This window comes from Glycine max, chromosome 8 (genome assembly GCF_000004515.6).
Source record: "Glycine max cultivar Williams 82 chromosome 8, Glycine_max_v4.0, whole genome shotgun sequence".
Lineage (NCBI taxonomy): Eukaryota > Viridiplantae > Streptophyta > Magnoliopsida > Fabales > Fabaceae > Glycine > Glycine max.
This window is the reverse complement of record NC_038244.2, coordinates 3,308,753-3,329,331: the sequence shown is the minus strand read 5'-3', so window position 1 is coordinate 3,329,331 and position 20,579 is coordinate 3,308,753. Positions and strand designations below refer to the sequence as shown.

The window sequence follows — 20,579 nt, the reverse complement described above, 5'->3', positions numbered from 1 at the left end:
ATCGCACGTTTATAACATGGAAGATAATATTTAATCAATTAGGCAAATGTGGTAACCAAAAAATCTCATGCAATCTCGTAAGGTCTTACATTCAAGTTGTCAAATTAGGCAATGCCTGCTATATGGCTTTGAAAAGGGCTAGTAAGGTCTTACTGCTATAGGGACGGTTGTCCCAAAGTTAACAGTTTGTCTTTGTATACAAATCCTCAATGCTCACAAATGTTCAAACCATGTCCACTTTTGTAAGGGCTACAACTACAATTGGGTACATAGGGCAACCACTATTGCTATTTGCCCATATGGTTTCTTTAGACATTTGAGGCCTAAGAATCTATCCCTTAAATGAGAATTGAATGAACTGCCATAGGCCAAAGGTACACTCCACATGTCATAAGGCTACTTATATTCTACAGTTTGGTTCATTCACTTCTCAAATGTCAGTCCAAATCAGAGGCTAGTCACCAAACAAAAGAAAATGAAGTGCGTCATTTAAACAGTGGTAATTGAAAGGTTTGAATAGCTTAATAAAACTTGCTTGCCAAGAAATTCCGCGGAGCCTTTTCCCACTACGTGTATGATCAATATTAAAATTATACTTTCAAGTTTCAACACAACACTTTTTAAAGAGGCAGAGGGAGTAAGGTTCTCAGTATCAAACATAAAGCACCATGATGATATGGCATCAAGTTCGGACAAACATGCTAGAAGATCAAAGGTTACTTGCTTATTACTGTGTTAATGATGCAGGTAGGTACCGAGTAATTCAACACGTAAAAATTATAAGAAAGGAATTAAAAAAAATATTTCAATCAACTTTTAAATTACGGTTGAGAAAAAATGGGAATGATACAAAATTATTGTATACGGGAGATATTGATGTAACGCTGATTGAGGAAAAAATAACAAAAATCAGTTAAAGTAATTTACGACGTGTACAGAAAAATTCACTGGAAGCATCGATGAGGAAATTATATTACATGGTTTTTAGTCTTTTGAAAAGGGGGATTGAGACCAAGAAGGATATCCGGAAAAGTAGTTAAGGGATCGTTTGATAAATAATTTTTTTGAAAATCTAATCTTTACCCAAGTTGAATGACCCTATGTGATTCATGTAGCTGACTTCACTTGATGGAAAAAAAAAAAAAAGCCTTTTATTATTGTTGTTGTTGGTTGAGCAAGAATTTAAAAGTAAAAATCAGGAAATAAGCCCTAGCTTCCGAAAATGTTTGTTGAAATAATTGCAGAAACAAGAGACTAAATCTTCCAGTACTAAAAGCTAAAAGATTAAGTTCCACTCTGCAATACAAACTAAAGAGTCATAATGTTCAAATTTGGGAAGAGTACTCTAACCTAAACTATGTGCTTCTACAAACAACTAGCCTTTTCCAACTACAGATAAAACTTTGATAAAAGATCTCAAAGATATAGGAATCCCAATTAAAGGTTTTTCTTTTTTGTCATTAAATTAAAAGTTTTGAAAGCTCCAAAAAAATAGACCGTGCTTTTTCCTCATAAAGCATTGACCCATATTACAGTGCTTGTCTCACAACTAAAGTTCCCATATTGAAATTGGACATTTCTCCTGTATATGGGGCCAACCAGGGGAACACAACTAAGGAAGCTTGAGTTGCCACGTGGGTTAGTTAGATTACTCCTATTGGTTAATGTAGCTGCAATCTCACATTATAAATAGCAGCGTCAGGCACATTATCCAGATACCAATTATAACCTTTCAAAAACTTTCTTCTTAAAAATCACATGGCTGAATTCACTGCAGATTTGCAAAGTCTTAGGTTTCCTTTCTTAGATATTGATAACATGGAAATTCAGAACTTCATGATGCCATTCTCCTGTGAAAGCTTCTTAGGCTCTCCAGAAGCTGAATTTCCAGGAAACTTATTGGAAGAAAATTTTCCGGCTCTTGTTCAATGTGTCGATCACAATGAAGTTCCAGTTTTAGTTCCTATTGGTTCAGTTAAAAATGAAATCCATGAAGGTCAAAAGAGGAAAGCAACTGATATATGTGAGCCAAGTTCTGCAAATTCAACTCCTGCTGTTTCTGAGAGTGGAAGCAAGACAAAAAATGTAAATTTTCTTCCACTAGTTCATTTTATTATATTCTTCATGCATAATTTTTTGAACTTATACAAGATAGAGATTAATGTTTTATTTTTTCTGCATGTGTTCAGAGTTCTGGAAGAGGCAAGAGAGTAAAGAGGAATTCGATAGAAGACAAGAAACCAAATGAAGTAGTTCATGTTAGAGCCAAACGTGGTCAAGCTACTGATAGTCACAGTTTAGCAGAAAGGGTATATTTTCTAAATCTCGTTCATCATGGGTGACTTAATTTTAAAATATTTCTGGTCAAAGTTAACAAATTTATCCCAGTGATTTGTATTTACATTACAATATAAAAACCTTTTATCCTCTCGTTACATAGACTATTTATTCTAATTTTTATGCTGGTTAAATGAACGTGGACTAATACATATTTTTCATTTATTGGTATTCAGGTTAGAAGAGGGAAAATTAATGAAAAACTTAGGTGTTTGCAGAACATTGTCCCAGGATGTTACAAGGTAAAGATTTGTTTCTTTATTTACTTATTTATTATTATGCCAATAATGTTGATATCTGATTTTCTTTTTCCTTTCACATTAATGGACTTGCAGACAATGGGTATGGCAATAATGTTGGACGAGATAATAAACTATGTCCAGTCCTTGCAACATCAAGTGGAGGTAAGTGATGAAAAAAAAAGTGAAGGATCGAAAGAATAGTAGCATTCAGTTAATTAAATATTGCGAAAAATACTTGAAACGTAACATTAATATCACTTAATGTTTGATTTTACTTGCAGTTCCTCTCTATGAAGCTTACTGCAGCAAGTACCTACTATGACTTAAATTCAGAGTCAGATGCTTTGGAAACAATGCAGGTGCCTACTCCTAAATATTTCTCGGCCTTATGTTACTGAAGGATATGCTTGTTTTAGTGCTGTTCATTATGTGTGGTGTGCAAACAATTGAGACTTGTGAATTGTGATGGATAACATTTATAAGAAGTGGTAATATAAAAATACGAGTAACCTCCACTTTATGAGATTTTGTACATCTCCACTATTGTCCTGACTTTATAAAATATTGCAAGGACTAAAATGAAATTCTCAACATTTTTTAAATTTAAGCTAGCTAGACTAAAGTAATAAGTTTTATAGATTTAGGTATCATTGTGAATAATGTCTTATAATTTTAGAAAGCAACGTGAAGGTTTAGTTTACTCTTGAATATAGTTTAGACATGATCATGAATGAATAGTTGATTGTCAAATTGTTTATTTATTTGTTTATTGTGGCAGAGAGCAAGGGCATCCGAGGTGAAAGAGTTGGGCAAGTGTGTGAGAGAAGGAAGTGAAGAAGTTTCTTGCTTTGAACCAACATGGCCATGGCCTCTGTGACTTGGGTTTTGGATGTTTTAACACAAACCACACAAGTTATGAATTGAATGCCCTTCTTCTTACTTTCTACACTTTTAAAGGATCAATTTGTTTTCACTCCTTAGTGTATAAGCACAGAGTAGACATTCTCGTTTGTACAATCCCATCAAACACGTGTAGAAATGGAAGTGATTAAAGCCTACGTACATTTCAATTTTTTAGTGGTGTGGCTTTTGCACTTGTGTTTTACACTTTTGACTATATATGCAAATAGTAAATTGATAGTTAATTTGGATACTTTTTTTAAAGGAGAAGAAAATACCATAAATTATAAAGGTAAATAAATTAAACATCTCTCATTAACTAAAATTAATTTATGTACCTCAATTTATGAAAAAAGTTAAATGAGAGAAATTTTAAAAATATCAAGCTAGGTACATAACTTAAAACATTGTTTATCTTACTTTTTTTAATTTATTTTATTTTTATAAGTATTTATTAGGAATTTTATCTAAACTAGACTCAATAAATAACAAAATTCTTAAGAAGAAAATAAAAATAACATAAATGGTTTATGGTAATGACATAAATGAAATTAGATTTTGAGGGCGAGCAAGTTTCACTCAATTAGTCTTGTTTAACCTTTTTGCAACAGCCACTAGCTATAGTAAGTGTTAAAAAAAATTCCAAGCAGAAAATTATAGTTATATACGCCATTCGATTAGAGTTATAATACGACTTATAACAATATCACGTTTTATTAACAAGCCCATGGATACATAATCTCTAAGTTTTAAACCTTAAAATAAAATGTCATTGTAAAATCGCAACAAAGAATGACCACAAAAATTCAAGACAACAGAAATTTGAGCGAGCCATATTACATTACATAAACTCATAAAGTATAAAAAGAGGTGTGCGATTCAATTTGGTTTGATTTTCCATATGATTGAATGCGAGTTACATATCAATTTATGCGCGTCAAATTGAAATTATTCTGAGTAGTTTTTATTAACGGTTTGATCATTTTTTTTCGTCGTTCTTTATTTACTCGAACACTGACTTGAATATGTATATATATATATGCCTTTCCATTCCCTCTCTTTTTGTTGAGATTGACAAATCTTACATAAACCCCACATTATTATTCCGATGATCTTGCTAGAAATCTTGGCAAATATTTCAGATACAAATCTATTCACGTGATTGCGTTCGTTCTACCAAGTTCCTCACATGGAGCCAGACTCTTTGGTTGCCGTCACGGGTCAACTCGGAGGTCCATGTCTTGTAGGCCCTACAACAACAACAATGTTCTCAAGCTAGTTTATCTAGAGAACCCTCCTTTGCCCTAATAATAAGAAGATTGTTAATCCATTTTGACGGTGTAATGAGTAGATATGCAAGTCTTAATGGATCTCATTATTTAATTTCAAGAAATTATAGTAAGTTTTTTTATATACTTTTTTATTTTTAAAACTGTTTTTTAAACAATTTTATATTACCAATAGATTTCTTATATATGCATATTATATAAGTTTGATTCTTCTTTGTCTGTTTTTTTTTTTGTTTAATTTCTCTCTCATTTCTATACTATATTGTGTGTCTTATACCACTTTCTACTAGTTATTTTTTTAAGTCATCATAATATTAATATGAAGTATTTAGTTGTTTGAATATTCTTATATAATTAATTATATTTTAAAAATAAAAAGTACTTATCGAAAATAGAAGTCAAATATATCCGTAGTATGTAATTTCTATATTTCAATATGTGATGGTTCACCCGAGAAATGAGAAAGTGGAAGTGCAACTAATTTTAAATATATGCCCAACCACAAGCTAAAATGTAGAATGAACTCATCACATCCACTTAATAAATTCGTAAAATCTTGTACATGTTGCCAAATTCATCAAGTTAATGATTGAGAGGGGGGAAATATTCAGAAGATTACAACATATTTGTTGTCGTTGTTTAATGAAAAGTGAAAGCGGCTGGATGCATTGCATCCATGAAATTAGGAGAAGAAGACAGTTTGAATGGGCCACCGCATGATCAAAAGGGGATGGACAACGTGGGCTTGTAACTTCTCGAAAATGATCAGACTTGGACCTTATAAAGCCACTTTTGCTTCTTCACAACAACCCAATCTTTTATTTATTATTTGACCACTTTTGACCCAGGTCTTTATTTGTCACCTAGCATACATGATATGAATGAGGGAGAATAAAGACTTGAAGTTGAAGGGTCCCAAAGTTAAGTTGATAGTTGGTATATCATACCTTCCCAATATTGATTTAGATTTGGGGACATATATATTTAGGAGGTAGTAGTTGAAGGGAGGCTAGTAATTAACTGGGGCAAGTTCAAGGATTCAAGCACTGTGCGTTCATTATCAAGCTTTTGAGGTTGTGACTTGTGAGTGGAACTTGTTGACGGATATTGAATATTCATAAGAAAGGTAAGGCGGTGACTCAAGAATTGAGACAGTGTCACCCCATTTTGTCAATATATATATATATATATTCTCAAAAGCAACATGTTAACCTCCCACTACTAAGCAATGGTTTTAAAATCGATTAAACCAGTTATGAGTTATGTATCATAAAGCATAACACGTTCATAATCCAACAGTTGAACTAATCAATATGGCGGTGTGTTAAGACGGCAGTCCCTTGAGCTTTGGGATGTGACTTTTCATTTTAAAACAGCCACATTCAGTTCATGTTGATAATTTCCTTCTCAACGTAGGACACATCCATGCAAGATGATCAACCCCCAGTTTACACAGTTCTAGGGTTTGCCCCAGATTCTAATTGTTACCGTATATATAAAACTTGTAATATTATTTGTATGAACATTCACTATTTGCTTTCGCTACTTTTTCTTTTACTTAATTTCATCCCCAATCTAACTAAACTATACGTTGTGAATATCTTTTTAAGCCTTGCTATTTCTCCTCCGTGTCGTTGTTTTAGTAATTTGTAATTCGCGCACTAAATTCAAATATAGTGTCAGCAAAACAGGTTGATCTGTCTCCATCCGTCAAAAATAGGAAAACAGATAATAAAAAAAAGATTAAAAAGCCAATTCATCTTAATAAAATAAATATAAAAAATTAAACCATGAATCTGAGCAAAAAAGATGAAAATAAAAATAGAGTTTAATGATCTTATATTGTCATAGTATAAAATAATTTTATATAAAATATTATCATAAAAATTAAGCATGATAAGTTTAAATTATTATATGATAATGTAAAATTATCTTATATTATTTAAATTATTATATGATAGTGTAAAATTGTCTTATAATATTGGTGTATAATATTGTTTTCATAAGAATAAAAAAGGTAAAAAATAGTGAAAACAGATTTAAATTTTTGGGAACTTATGATTTTGGAATTAATTATAATATAAAAACAATTCAACTCGACTTATGTAATTTGTGAATTATATAATAACTTATAGATAGATTAACATTTTTTTTAATTCATGATAGATTAACATGTTTTACACAGACATAATAATAAAGTTTCACGGAAAAAAATGGTGGAAAAGACAAAAAAAATACTACAATTGTTGTCCTTTATTTTACAATAAAAATAACAAAAATGCTATCATTTTGACTCTTTGAGTGTTGGACCAGAAATGAAGTCATATGTGATTCACACGTGCTAGTTGCGTAGAACGGTTACAATATTAAGTGGAATGTTAATAATATATTCTTGATAACACTTTTTTATTTATTAAATTTTTTTGAAATTAAGAAAAATTACAACTCTTAATTTTTATTTAATAATTTTTATACATAATTTAATGAATTTTTATTAAATTTTAACCGATATTAACAAAATACATTGTTAACATTCATATATAAAATATATATTATTAGGCTTTCTACTTTCAATTTGTGAACTTTAAACCAAGTATTTTTTTTAATAGAAAAACTAAAACAAGTATAATGTTTTTTTTTCTCATTGATGGAATATAAGTCTATTAAAAGACAAACAAGAAAATATGTCATTTCAGAATGGAGGAGTTTTTTTTTTTTGGCTGATTGGATGGAAATTAGTTTTCATTTTCAGATATATAAAGGAAACTAATTTTCGTCCAATAGTGGCATGCAAAAAAAATAGCCATGGAACAATATCAGAAAAGAAGAGGGAATTAACAAGAAAACTACAGTGATGTGAAAATGAGGTAAGGGGGGAGCGGGTGTGAAAATGTTTGAAGAAGGAGGAAGGGGTACGGGGGAGAAAGGTGGGAGAGAGGAAAATATTATATAAAATTAAAAAAGAACTTGGTGTAAACATTAAAAAGGGGACGGAACAAAACATGTTTCTATTGCATAATCGCATACAAAATCCACAATGAAATTTTGGTTTCCTTTGAAGTATAAGAAGTATGAACAAAATCTACAATGAAAACGTGTTTCATATTGCAATTGAAAATTCATTTTCGTTGTTGTATATGAAGTGCATATAAAATACACAATAAAATCATAATTTTATGTATAAAATTTGAAACAAAAACATTTTTTTGTTGAGTATTTTGTACTCACTTGTTGAACTATAATGGAAACACATTTCCATTGTAGATTTTGTACAAAACTCTCATACTACAACAATTTTTTTTTGTTGTATACTAAGTGCATATAAAATATTCAATAAAATTATAATTTCATTGCATTTAAAAACAGAGGAGTAATGGAGTTTGAACCGTGGGGTAAAAAAATATTTTTCACGGGGTTTGAAAATTTGTAGGGGCTAATAGTAAATCTTTAACCCTCCCCCCTCTTACTAAGACTACATAATGTTATTGTAGATTATGACCAATATTAGGTATATAAGCCATAATTTCAAATACAAAGGTTAAGCATACTATGACAAGTTTAATTAAGGTAGAGTTTGATTTTTTGGGTGTAGTAGTGAAAAAGTTGATGGATAGGTCATTCTTATTGCCATTCTACATAATCTTACATGAGATTTTCACACTCCTAGTCCAATTCTTTTGAAGTCAATAATAGTCAATAGCAAATCCCATCCATTTATTCATTTTCTCTGGGCCTAAAATGGCCATCTTTCATAGAAATTAATGGGCTATTGCTATTTCCATTTCCATTTATTACTAATGCACCTCCCTTTTGATTTCTTCCCCCAAAAATATCCTACAAAATAGACTCCCCTTTCGGTTGAGTTTTCATATTCCATACTTAAAAGACTAAACAACTACACCATCTTTGATTTTCAATTTCTCTCGAGCAATTTAATTTGAGAAAAACCACACCTTCCTCCCAAAATCATTATTCCCTTCATGGTTCACTTTCTGTTTTCTTCTTTTGCCACTGCATTGTTGCATCGCGTGTTGCCCATAAAAAACAAATATGGTGCAGTTGTTTAAGCTTTGAGCTCATGATACAGGACTGGTTTTTGCACTATTATTGTAGTTTTTCCAGAAGCAAACATAGGCAGTCGTGTGAGTTTAATGGTTTTTCTTGATTTGGGGCAAGCTTGATTTGAGGAATGAGGATTTTATTATGACCTCTAGATAAATTTATGGAATGCAACTCTGAGAAGCTGGGAGAAATTCCTGAAATGGAAGACTTATGGATTGTGCAAAGGGGAGTGCATTTTCTGGGTATTTTTGAAAAAAAAAAAGGAGTGTGTACTAGTAATATGGGGAGAGGAAATAGCAAAAGCCTAATTCATGGTAGTTTTGAGTTATGAGGCCCACAACTATGCTTAGAAGATTGAACGACAAACTGTAAAAGAAAGGCATACTTGTAGAAGGCCCATATGTTCTCGCTCCTTGCCAATAGTAGATTTCTAAATGGTCCGAACCATAAATCAGATAACCTACTTCCAATTATTGTAATTAAACACCTGGGATGGATTTTTGTTATTCCCAATTCAAACAAAACAGTTCCCTCTATATACAATAATTTTCGACGAAATGAAGTTTATTAATTAATGCTTCAAAAGTAAAATTATTAATGGATAAAAGAAAGAAAGAAAGTCCTATCCGGGAAAACTAGAACTCCATATTATTGGCAAATAAAAAAACGAAGAAAGAGCTGCGAAAATTGGTTCTTCTCATCCAGAGAAGAAGAAGGAGGGATCCGCAAAGGTGAGCAAGGGCTTATTATTAGAACACAAGAAATCGGATTCAAATACCGCATAATTCTTGGCGTAATCCACGCAGTTGTAGCAGCTACTCTCCACCTCCTCTGGCGACGCCGCTTCGTTCGCCTTCGGCTCCTCCTTTCGCGGCGGCGTAGGCGGTTTTAAGACCTCTTCGCCTCCGCCGTTGTCCTCGGGGTCGGTGCGATAGAGTCCGGTGAGCTTCTGAACGAGTTCCATGAAGTTTCTGGCGTGCGTATGAATCACCTTGGGAGGATGCGTGTAGATTATCACCGGTGGCCTCTGCTGTTGTGCCTTGCTCAGGGATGAAGATGATGATTTCCTTATCAGATGAGATTCCCTGTTCATTTTCAATCCACCTTGCCCCTTCCCCATCGTTAAATTTGGAGGGAGAAAATTGATAAGAATGTGTGTGTGTATGCATAGGTAGGTTAGAAGGAGAGTGAGTGGTGGAAGTGTTAGTTGAGAAAAAGGAGAAGCCACATGTGTGTCGTGGTTACCGAAATGACTTCTTCTCTAACCACATTTGTTAAGCTAACTTAATTTCATACCATCGAGCCAAATATTTTCTCACTTTTTTTTTATCTACATTCATTTTTATTTCTGTTAGTCATCAAAACTACTAACAACAATTTGGCTTCTGGAGAAATTAATGGTGCACCTAATTACTCGTTTCTAGTTAATTTCGAGATTTAGAGAGGAGAGAGGGTATGATATATATGGGTAGGACTGTAGGACTACGTTGGAGGAATGTTGCCTTGCAAGTACAACAAGTTTTTAACAAATAGTAATGTAGTTCTTATGCTTCGCAGAGAGATTTGATTTCTTCTTTAATAATAAGGTCAGGCTGTCATCATTATGTATCAAGATGTTATGGATAAATTATTTTATTTATTTTTTCAATTTAAAAATCATAATATTCATACCCTGTCATTATCAGAAGGTTGAAATTTGATCTTCTAGTATGTCACCCATTTTGTACCCTTCATAACATGTGATATTTTCATGATGTAACATAGAATAGGATTTGGGTGGTTACTCAATAAATAAATAAAAGTTTGTGTGGTTACTGTTGGAAATGAAGAGTAAGGTTAGTTTGTATAATTAATGTGCATGATTAAGTAAATGACTAAGTATTTTGGTTATTTAACCTTTTACATTTGTGCTCATAATATTATCAACACGTGCTGATGAATAAACACACAATATAGTAATAAGAAACAAATTTTGATATCATTATGTATAGACATAAAAAAGATTGAATAAAACCAAATATAAAATATACATGTATGAAAAGATAATAAAGAAGTCTAACTCATAAATATTTATAAAGTACAAACTCACTTAAAGTTTGATTTTTCAAACTTTTTGTGGGCTAAACTCGAATCTCCTCACGATCAGATTAGACTAAAAACATCTACTTTTAATTTAGACTTACGATTTAAAATTCAAGCCTGACATTCATTAGGAGCATTATCCCTTGGCCCTTACTTCTAGTGTCGTTCCTATCATCAAATAAAAAGTGATTGTGAGGTTTGATTTTAAAATCGAAAATCACAAAAAAAAAAAAAACTAGTTTTAATTGCTAAAAATTTCAAAACTCAAATATTTCACAACCATACGGAATAGAGTCTGAATAAATAGAAATTAGGGAGTTTTATATAATTTGTAACAAATTATAACTTTACCTAATCATCCATATGCTAGAATATATAAGAAATATCTGATACTATCTTAATTATATGTTTAGGATAATTAATTAGAATATTTGGAAATTAATTTCTATATTGTCTTCTATAAATGATTTATATAGTTTCTTGTTATTGATTTATTTCCTTGTTTAATTAAGATTATAATTTAAATTTAGTATATACCACACCCACCTTCTATTATTTTATTTTCCTCCCTTATCATATAATACTACACTGTCAAACTGCAAAATCATTAATTATTCATTTATTAATAATCAGTGTTTGAACAATTCAGGACACCTGACCACCCTAACTTAAGATGCATAACACCTTAAACAGGGTGGGTTAAGTACAGCAGTCAATTTTAGTAGTAAAAATAATCTTCAATTGCAACGAAGAGGCACATGGGTTGTCAGTGATACTTGATACTGATGTCAGGGTGGTCTTTTGGACAAGGTCCATTATATTCAGTTTTTTTGTATAAATAAATTTTGTTTCATTAATTCATTAAAAACCAGCACATAAGTAAGACAAAAAAGCGACTTAGGAGTTAGGAAGCGTAGTAGTCGATGTGCTATCCATGATTAGGAAGGTGCTGCACAAAAATTCACACTCTGAAATTTCATTTCTATAGCAGTCACAATTTGATCGTTTCTTAGAACACCAAAGCACTGTCATCCAAGGTTGTTAATCAAATTATGTAACACCTCCTTTGCTCGTTTAAACTGTATGACATTTCTCCCCTTTGCTCGTTTGCATTAACTTTACTACTACCCATAAATTCTGAGATATTCTATTAGATATTTTTTTTTAAAATTAAATTCAACTACTATTTAAATATCCTTTAAAAAAAAACTACCATTTAAATATATGTTTTACTTTTACTGTTTTACATATCATTTTTACGTTAGACTTATAGTACCACTATCTTTTGTTTTCATTTTCATATTATAAATTTGAATCTTTATTTTAAATGAGAACATTTTTTAAGAATTATTTTTCAACTATTCTCTTCTTTTTTTATCTTTGTAATTCAATGCTGTAAAAAAATCTTTATATTTCAATTTTACAACTAACTAAAAAAAATATCATATTTTTATTTATTGTACTTGATTTTCTCAACAATTTATTCCTTTTAATATATATTTTTATCTTTATTTCTAAATTAAATATTGATATTTTTTAAAAATAACCAGTAACTAACAGTAAAAATATCACAATATTATTTATTATAAATTTTAGTTATATTAAAAAAAGATTTATCATATTCATTAGTCATTACACAAGATAAAATTCTAGCTTTTAAATTAAATTAAATCGAACTCGCAAACCATACACTCAGCATATGTTATTCTCATGTGATGTGACCCTGCGTTATTAAAACAAATCATAGCAGTTTGAAGTTATCGCCAGCTGATCAAAGATGACTTATATTTGTTCATTCATTATTCTTCGATCAAGATAAATAGTTTCATGCGTGGACCCCTGCGGTCTCTTATCTGAGAAAAAACAAATGGTGAATCTCAACTTTAATTATCATTTATTAATATTAATTAAATACTATTAAACTTTGAAAAATATTGGAACGAGTAGAATTATGAACCACAAAAGGTTGGTAGGATATGTTGTTGTTATTTTATTTTTGACCACAGAAATTGGGTAGTTTTGATGAGATACCACTTGCAATTATGTTGTGCCAACAACCTTTCAAAAGGTCATAGTCGATGATGTTTACTGTTGTCACTGACTTTGCTGTCATTTCCACTTCCATACTTGTTAGTTTTCTCAGATTCCTCAATTCACTCACAAATAATATTCCATTCTCCATTTTCCAGGAATATGCATTTCTTGCTCTGTGCTCTTTCCTTTACTTTATACTATTTATTTCATGTCTCCCTCCTCCCAAACACACGGTTTTCATAGGAACTAGGAAGTAAAATCAATCCACAAGATCAGAAAAAACAGGAAATTGGTTTTAATTATTTTCCTCACTGAAATGAGTAGTAGTAAGAAAAGGTTCATTCCTATTAATCTGGAAGATGCTGCAGTGGACTTGTTAAACCATGTGGTGAAGTTGAAGGAGAAGGGATGGATTCCACTCTTCATTCCACTCATTTTGATTGCTTGGGCTATTCACAGATGGCTCTTCTCTTTCTCCAATTGGCTTCCCCTTGTACTTGCTCTATGGGCATCTATGCAAGTAAGAAATCCTTCTCCCTCTTTTTCATCCTTTTCAATCAATCATTATCCTGATTGCTGATCATACAAACAATAATATTCTTTCAAACTTTGTGTAATTTAATCAATGTATGAGAATTGTATGGACTTTTGATTTTCTTCTTTTCTTCAAACTGGTCTATTTCTTCCTTCAAGTTGTTAAACCAAGCCTTTTATAGTCAATTTAAAATTATATCAAGTACATATTGGGGTTAGGTTTACTAGTAGGAGAACATGACAAACCACAATCGGAAGAGATATCCATATGTAGTGTTCAATTATACTTTGAACAGAATTGCCTCCAAAAGAAGATACCTGTGGAAAAAAAAAGGACCAAGTCAATGAGTTAGTAAGAAGGCTAGTAGACAGCAATAGTTAACATTAGATGGCCGTGTAAGCATAACCATCTATTTGTGTATTGGTTAGGGCATTTGTTGAAGTTGAAGAGTCGTTGAAGCAATTAGTCCTAGTTCTGTTGTTATCTTAAGAAACAATATTCCTTGCTACACAACAACCCCATGTTGATCTTTGCTATGTTGGTACTTGGTAGCAATTACATAACTCTTTTTATTTGCAGTATGGAAATTATCAGCGCAAACTACTTGAGGAAGAGTTGAATAAGAAATGGAAACGGATCCTACTCAACACCTCGGTACCTTCTTCATTCCAATTATTCCTTTCACATTCTTAATGAGCTTTATGATGCTTACTTCAACTTTCTGTACTTGTAGCCCATGACACCATTAGAACACTGTGAGTGGTTGAATCTGCTATTGACACAAATTTGGTCCAACTATTTTAACCCAAAGTTCTCAAGAAGGTTAAAAGCCATAGTTGAGGTGAAATTTCCCTCTCTTCCCAATTAACCCATTGATGTAATTTTACATTTTTATTCAATATTCAAATTTTGTTATTAGCTTTCCCGTGTTTAGGTTGGACTGCATATAATTTCTTCCATCCATTTCTAAATTTGATCACTTGCATAATTATATTCTGCTTCTTTTTTGGTTTTGTGGCATATGAGTAATTTGCTTTGATATTCTGAAGATATGCAATTCTGCATAGAGAATACTGTACTGGAGATCTGCAATGCTACTATTGTATTGAAATTAATTTATTAACTTTTGTATTTCTTTTGTGTCTCAGAAACGGTTAAAGCTCCGGAAACCAAGATTTATAGTAAGTAACAATCATTTTCATCTATGTAAGAGTTTCATCTTGGAAGTTGTGTACTGAACTAACATAATCCTTTTTGCAGGAAAAGGTTGAGGTCCAAGAGTTTTCACTTGGATCATGCCCTCCAAGTTTGGGTCTTCAAGGGATGCGATGGTCAACCTCTGGTGGTCAGGTTTTAGTTTGCATCAGATTTCAGATATCACAGCTATGCAGCTTTTTAGATATTTAATTAAATAGATTCCTGTCAATATCTGGGTTTTATGTTTTTTTGTGTTCATGTGATTTTAATTAAATAGATTCCTACCAATATCTTTTTAGATATTTAATCCTTGCACCACCACCACTACTTTCACTACAATCTTTGTTACTCTTGGTAATTATGCTGGCTTCTCGTTGCACTGCTTCTGTTGTGTGATCTCTAAATCTCTAATTTACCAACAACAGAAGGGGCCAATGGCATATTCTCTTATCTATCATTTGAAGAACGATGCTTAATTGTATGTACTAGTAAACTATTATCATAGTTCTTGGACTCTGAACCTAGATTTCATGTTTAACTTCAAACCTCCCTCCCAACATCTCAGATGAGATGTTGATACTAGAAATCTTTGAAAATTCATCAGAGCAAAATGCACCCAAGTAACTATATGTGGAATTCCTATTTCTATTACACTTTCTTTGCAAAGTTGTACCTGTCCTCGTCCTCCTTGTCCTCTTTCTTTGTTAATTTAATGTCTAGTTTATGATTCACGATGTACTACATGACTATGAAATGTTGATGCATTTCCTCATATCAGATATTTTAAACACAGCATTCTGGTATTTGATTTTGACAGCGAGTCCTCAAAACGAGTTTCGATTGGGACACGAGTGAAATGAGCATTTTGATGCTTGCTAAGCTTTCCGTTGGAACAGCCAGAATTGTGATTAACAGTCTTCATATTAAGGGTGATGTATGTAAAATAAGTACATAACTTCCTTTGCATTTATGCTTCTCAGACATGAAACAAAGCTGTATAAAATTAAGTAGCGGATATGAAAATGAATTAGGAGGTTAGAATTGGTCAATGGTCACTTTTCTTTTCATAATCTAATCATTTTACATGTTTTTGGCAGCTTCTGGTGACACCAATTCTAGATGGAAAAGCACTTTTGTATTCCTTTCTATCAATACCTGAGGTGAAAATAGGAATTGCCTTTGGAAGTGGAGCAAGCCAATCAGCCACTGAGTTTCCTGGTGTTTCTTCATGGCTGGTGTGTTTCAGAGAATCTAATTTGTCAAAAGTTTTAGGAAAAGCTTATATCTGTAATTTCTAGGGCTATTTGAGTGAATTAGGAAATGTAGTCCATGAAAATCTCATGGTTTGCCTCATATGCTAATTGCCTTTGGAACATTCAGTGAGAATTTAAGTATCTTATTTTAACTTACTCTCTGAATTTTTTCCAGTGGAGTATGATGTTTCGTGCTGATTGCATTTGTACCTTTACCTTTTATACAGAATAAACTTTTTACTGATACCTTAGCTAAAACCATGGTGGAACCTCGCCGTCGTTGTTTCAGTTTGCCTGTGGTTGATTTGAGGAAAACTGCTGTTGGAGGCATTATATATGTGTCAGTGATTTCAGCAAACAAACTTTCTAGGAGTTGCTTCAAGAGTAGCCCATCTTTGAGGCAACAAAATAGCACAATCAATGGATATTCAGAAAACAACCTGGATGACAATGACCTACAGACATTTGTAGAGGTAGAAGTGGAGGAATTGACAAGGAGGACGGGTCTGAGCCATGGTTCAAATCCAATGTGGGATACAACATTTAATATGGTTTTACATGATAATACAGGAATTGTTCGCTTCAATCTTTATGAGTGTCCCTCAAGTGGTGTTAAGTGTGACCACCTAGCAAGTTGTGAAATCAAGGTACTGTCATATATATATATATATATATATATATGTTCTCCTTTCTGAGATAGCCATATGATGATTAGTTACAGAGAGTAGGGGGACATCACACCAACTGTCAATAAATATATATTTATTTTTTACTAGCTTTTGTGGTAACTGCTTATCATCTACTATTCTAGACTAACTTTTTTTTTGTTTTTTTGGTCTTTAAGATGAGGCATGTTGAAGATGATTCAACAATAATGTGGGCAATAGGACCTGATTCTAGTGCAATAGCAAAGCATGCAAAGTTTTGCGGAGATGAAGTTGAAATGGTTGTCCCATTTGAGGGGACCAACTCAGTAGAGGTACAGTATTTACCCGTGGAATAGTTAGTTCCTTCCCTTCTGTCAAACTCTCTTTGCTAATAGCAGTGTTTGGTTTTTATCTAATCATAGCTAACAAAGCCATTTTCTTCCTTTCGTAATTAAATATGTGCTTTTAAGTACTAAGAAACTATAATCTGATCTGATTACATAAGTATTCTATATTCATTCATATGGCCATATAAAAAACATGATTATACTCCTTAGTCAGAGAGACTCTGATATCATGCAATTTCTTAAAACCTCAAGCTATTAGGTAAAAGCTCATGAATGATTTTTTATATCTTGCAATTATTCATAGTTTTAATCATTTAAAATACGGAGGGGTAAAGTTTCAATTATTGATAGTCTTTCTGGACTAATGCTTGCAGTTGCTTTAGCATTTTTTTACATCTTATGTTGATTGGGTTTATTGTATCAAGCTTGTTTTATCATTTCTAAATCAAACAGCCTTTTAGTGTACCAGATACTTGCCTGGCATACTATACTTATTTATTATGTCACTGATTTTTCTTCATGAGAGAGCTACCTTCAAAATGTACTCAACGACATTTTTGCACTTAAAAAAGAAAGTTGTTTTACAATTTACCTTTACTGAATGACAATAAAATTGTTAGTAAATGAAGGTTTTATTCATCTTAACTCTTAATCCATTTTTTAGTTAAAGGTGAAGTTTGTAGTAAAAGAGTGGCAGTTTTCTGATGGTTCGCATAGCTTGAACAGCCTCCGTTCTAATTCTCAGCGATCACTTATTGGATCATCAAGTCTTCTGTCAAAAACTGGAAGGAAACTTAAGATAACTGTTGTAGAAGCAAAGGATCTCGCTGCAAAAGACAAATCTGAAAAAATTAACCCATACATTAAATTGCTATATGGAAAGGTCAGTGTCACTGGTTTTCTATTGGACTCTGAATACTTTCACATTAACAGATTAACTGAGGTCTCTGCCACATTTATTGAAAGGTAACCTATGCAATCTAGGTTCATAATAACATCTAATTCAGTTGCTGATAATCTTTTCAGGTTGTCAAGAAAACAAAGGTTGCTCTTACTACTACTAGTACTACTACAAATCCTGTCTGGAATCAATCATTTGAATTTGATGAGAATGATGGTGATGAATACCTAAATGTAAAATGCTTTAGTGAAGAAATTTTTGGAGATGAAAATATTGGTAGTGCAAATGTAAATTTGGAAGGACTGGGGGATGGGTCAATCAAGGTTGAATGGATCCCTCTTGAAGGAGTGAGTTCGGGTGAATTGAAGCTTAAAATTGAAGTAGTTAAGGTGGAGGACCAAGAAGGATCAAGGGTATGCTTCTTCAACAGGAAATTAGTAATTCTTTTAAATAAATTATAAAAAAAAATATACAAAGCTAATATTTGGTCTATTATCACTTCAGTTATTTATCCATGCTGAAATTTCTCTGGCACTTTCATTCTAAGTTCTAACACGTACTAATCCTTTGATAAGCACAGGGTTCAACTAATGGTTGGATAGAACTTGTTGTGATTGAAGCGAGGGATCTTATTGCTGCTGATCTTCGAGGGACAAGTGATCCTTATGTGAGGGTAAACTACGGAAACTCGAAGAAAAGGACAAAGGTTAGAATACTTTGACTGTGTTTCTTTTGCATGAATTGAATACTAAATACCGATGATGGTTATGGCACAGTTATGATTATATTTGTGGTAATAGACATAGGGGTCAACATATACAATCTCATTTTTTAAATACCTTTCAAAGGGGAATCTAATCTATTCATTCATATGTTTGTTTTTTTGTGTGTATATCTTTTCATTCATATGTTAAAAGTTAAGACTGTTATTCCCTCGGTTTTTCTCACAACTTTGTTTTTCCTCTGCATTTGCACGCTGATAATATTTCAGTCTTGCAAGGCTTGTTTACTTACTAGTTGTCTGTGGCACTATCTGGTAGGTTATACACAAAACACTCAACCCTCGTTGGAACCAGACATTAGAGTTCCTTGACGATGGCAGTCCCTTGATACTGCATGTTAAGGACCACAATGCTTTACTACCCGAATCAAGTATAGGCGAAGGTGTTGTAGAATATCAAAGGTTGCCTCCAAACCAGATGTCTGACAAGTGGATACCTCTGCAAGGGGTGAAAAGTGGTGAGATCCACATCCAAATTACAAGAAAAGTTCCAGAAATGCAAACAAGACATACTCTAGACTCTCAACCCTCTTCGTTAAGTAAATCACACCAAATTCCTACCCAGGTGAGATAATCTTGCATGTCAAAAAACACATCTCTGTTTTTATATACAACCTTTTTTCTGCTCTGAGGATTAAGTAATAATGATTGTCTTGAAAGGCAATGCATATTGATTACATTTTCACAATCTCTTTCTTCTTTGTCCATATTCAATTAGTAGAAATGTGTGTGTCGTTGAGTTTCATTTGTCTTAATCAGTTTTCCATGTATGTGGATAACCTACACATTTGCTTCCAAGAATTTTGAGCTAGATTAAGAATTGTTGTTGGTTGATATATATGCTATTGCTTGGAGCACTCCCTTCATTTGTATAAGCAATCCATTTATTCATTCATTTTTTGTGTGGATTATGGCTATTCTCATTTGCATTTTAGGCAGTTATTCTAACCAACAATTATTCTGACTTTATCAGATGAGAGAGATGATGAAAAAGTTTCGATCATTAATAGAGGATGAAAATCTTGAAGGATTAACAACAACTTTGAGTGAGTTAGAAAGTCTAGAGGATACACAGGAAGGGTATATAACACAGTTGGAGACAGAGCAAATGCTTCTACTCAGCAAAATAAATGAACTGGGTCGGGAGATCATCAATTCTTCTTCCCGCGCTAGTAGTAGTCCTTCTCAAAGTGGAATTTGACCCTCATGAGCATCATCTACCTAACGTTATCCGTAGTTGATACTTTGACTTTCCCATGCAAAATATTGCTCATGGGAATGGGAATCATAACGTACAGACTTTTTTTATTTTATCCAAGAATTCTTGTGTAGTTGCCCCTCACATAGCAACGGTATATGTTTAATTGATCAATAAATTGCAACGAGTTTATGTTTCTCTTGGGTTCGTTAAATTACAAAACACAAATCATCAATCACAAGCTCTATTTCTTTCTTGCAATACAATTCACCCCAATTTATTCTCTTATCTTGTCTCCCTTTCTGCTTGTAAATTCATAGTGTTTGGTTGGAAAAAAAAGGAAACACAAGACATTTTAATATTTTTTAGAATAAATATTATATGTGTGACATTGTAATAAGATGTGCCCAAGTCAAGACTCAAGTACAGTGTTGACACACCAAAGAAATATGAAACAAAAAGCCATATTCCTATGTTGACGGAATAAAGGATCAATACAAGAAAAAATACAAGAGATCATGATAGTAACCCAAATCTCCCGCGTCCATAAACTCCATAAACACTAATAAACCAGATGAACATGAAGTACCACCACACAAAATAAGAATGTGTGCATCATTGTTCTGTGCCCTCTTCTATAACAAACCATACAATGTGCTCTGATTAATCCAGAAAAAAACCACTTAATCCAATTACATCCCTTATCCTGATACGCCCGAAGGAGACACCTCCGCCCGTTCCTGAAAATGCCATACGTGCATAGAAACTTGTACT

General features: G+C 32.5%; 3 protein-coding genes across 3 annotated transcripts; 2 read left to right on the top strand and 1 right to left on the bottom strand.

The window, feature by feature from the left end:
• The first annotated feature begins 1,735 nt into the window (after nt 1-1,735).
• Nucleotides 1,736-3,667, top strand: LOC100777160 (transcription factor BEE 3). The gene is made up of 6 exons (XM_003532457.4): nt 1,736-2,085; nt 2,190-2,309; nt 2,514-2,579; nt 2,673-2,741; nt 2,861-2,938; nt 3,358-3,667. The coding sequence occupies exons 1-6, from the start codon at nt 1,759-1,761 to the stop codon at nt 3,454-3,456; spliced, it is 759 nt and encodes a 252-aa protein (XP_003532505.1). The 5' UTR covers nt 1,736-1,758; the 3' UTR covers nt 3,457-3,667.
• A 5,860-nt stretch (nt 3,668-9,527) lies between these two features.
• LOC106799526 (VQ motif-containing protein 20) lies at nt 9,528-9,950 on the bottom strand. The gene has a single exon (XM_014778393.1). The coding sequence runs from the start codon at nt 9,948-9,950 to the stop codon at nt 9,528-9,530; it is 423 nt and encodes a 140-aa protein (XP_014633879.1).
• A 3,020-nt stretch (nt 9,951-12,970) lies between these two features.
• LOC100805496 (synaptotagmin-5) lies at nt 12,971-20,003 on the top strand. Its single transcript, XM_003530646.5, has 14 exons — nt 12,971-13,466; nt 14,061-14,135; nt 14,215-14,322; nt 14,630-14,662; nt 14,742-14,831; nt 15,496-15,612; nt 15,776-15,913; nt 16,159-16,578; nt 16,776-16,910; nt 17,590-17,808; nt 17,952-18,239; nt 18,407-18,532; nt 18,867-19,172; nt 19,581-20,003. Exons 1-14 carry the CDS (start codon nt 13,263-13,265, stop codon nt 19,806-19,808), a joined length of 2,487 nt encoding a protein of 828 aa, XP_003530694.1. The 5' UTR covers nt 12,971-13,262; the 3' UTR covers nt 19,809-20,003.
• Nucleotides 20,004-20,579: the final 576 nt, after the last annotated feature.

Bases quoted from the DNA above. Each gene is read 5' to 3' on its own strand.
- LOC100777160 (XM_003532457.4), top strand. From the start codon at position 1,759: ATGGCTGAATTCACTGCAGATTTGCAAAGTCTTAGGTTTCCTTTCTTA. The intron at 2,742-2,860 runs GTAAGTGATGAA...TTTTACTTGCAG, and splicing joins CCTTGCAACATCAAGTGGAG to TTCCTCTCTATGAAGCTTAC. The intron at 2,939-3,357 runs GTGCCTACTCCT...TTATTGTGGCAG, and splicing joins ATGCTTTGGAAACAATGCAG to AGAGCAAGGGCATCCGAGGT.
- LOC106799526 (XM_014778393.1), bottom strand. From the start codon at position 9,950: ATGGGGAAGGGGCAAGGTGGATTGAAAATGAACAGGGAATCTCATCTG.
- LOC100805496 (XM_003530646.5), top strand. From the start codon at position 13,263: ATGAGTAGTAGTAAGAAAAGGTTCATTCCTATTAATCTGGAAGATGCT. The intron at 14,832-15,495 runs GTTTTAGTTTGC...TGATTTTGACAG, and splicing joins GGTCAACCTCTGGTGGTCAG to CGAGTCCTCAAAACGAGTTT. The intron at 15,613-15,775 runs GTATGTAAAATA...TGTTTTTGGCAG, and splicing joins GTCTTCATATTAAGGGTGAT to CTTCTGGTGACACCAATTCT.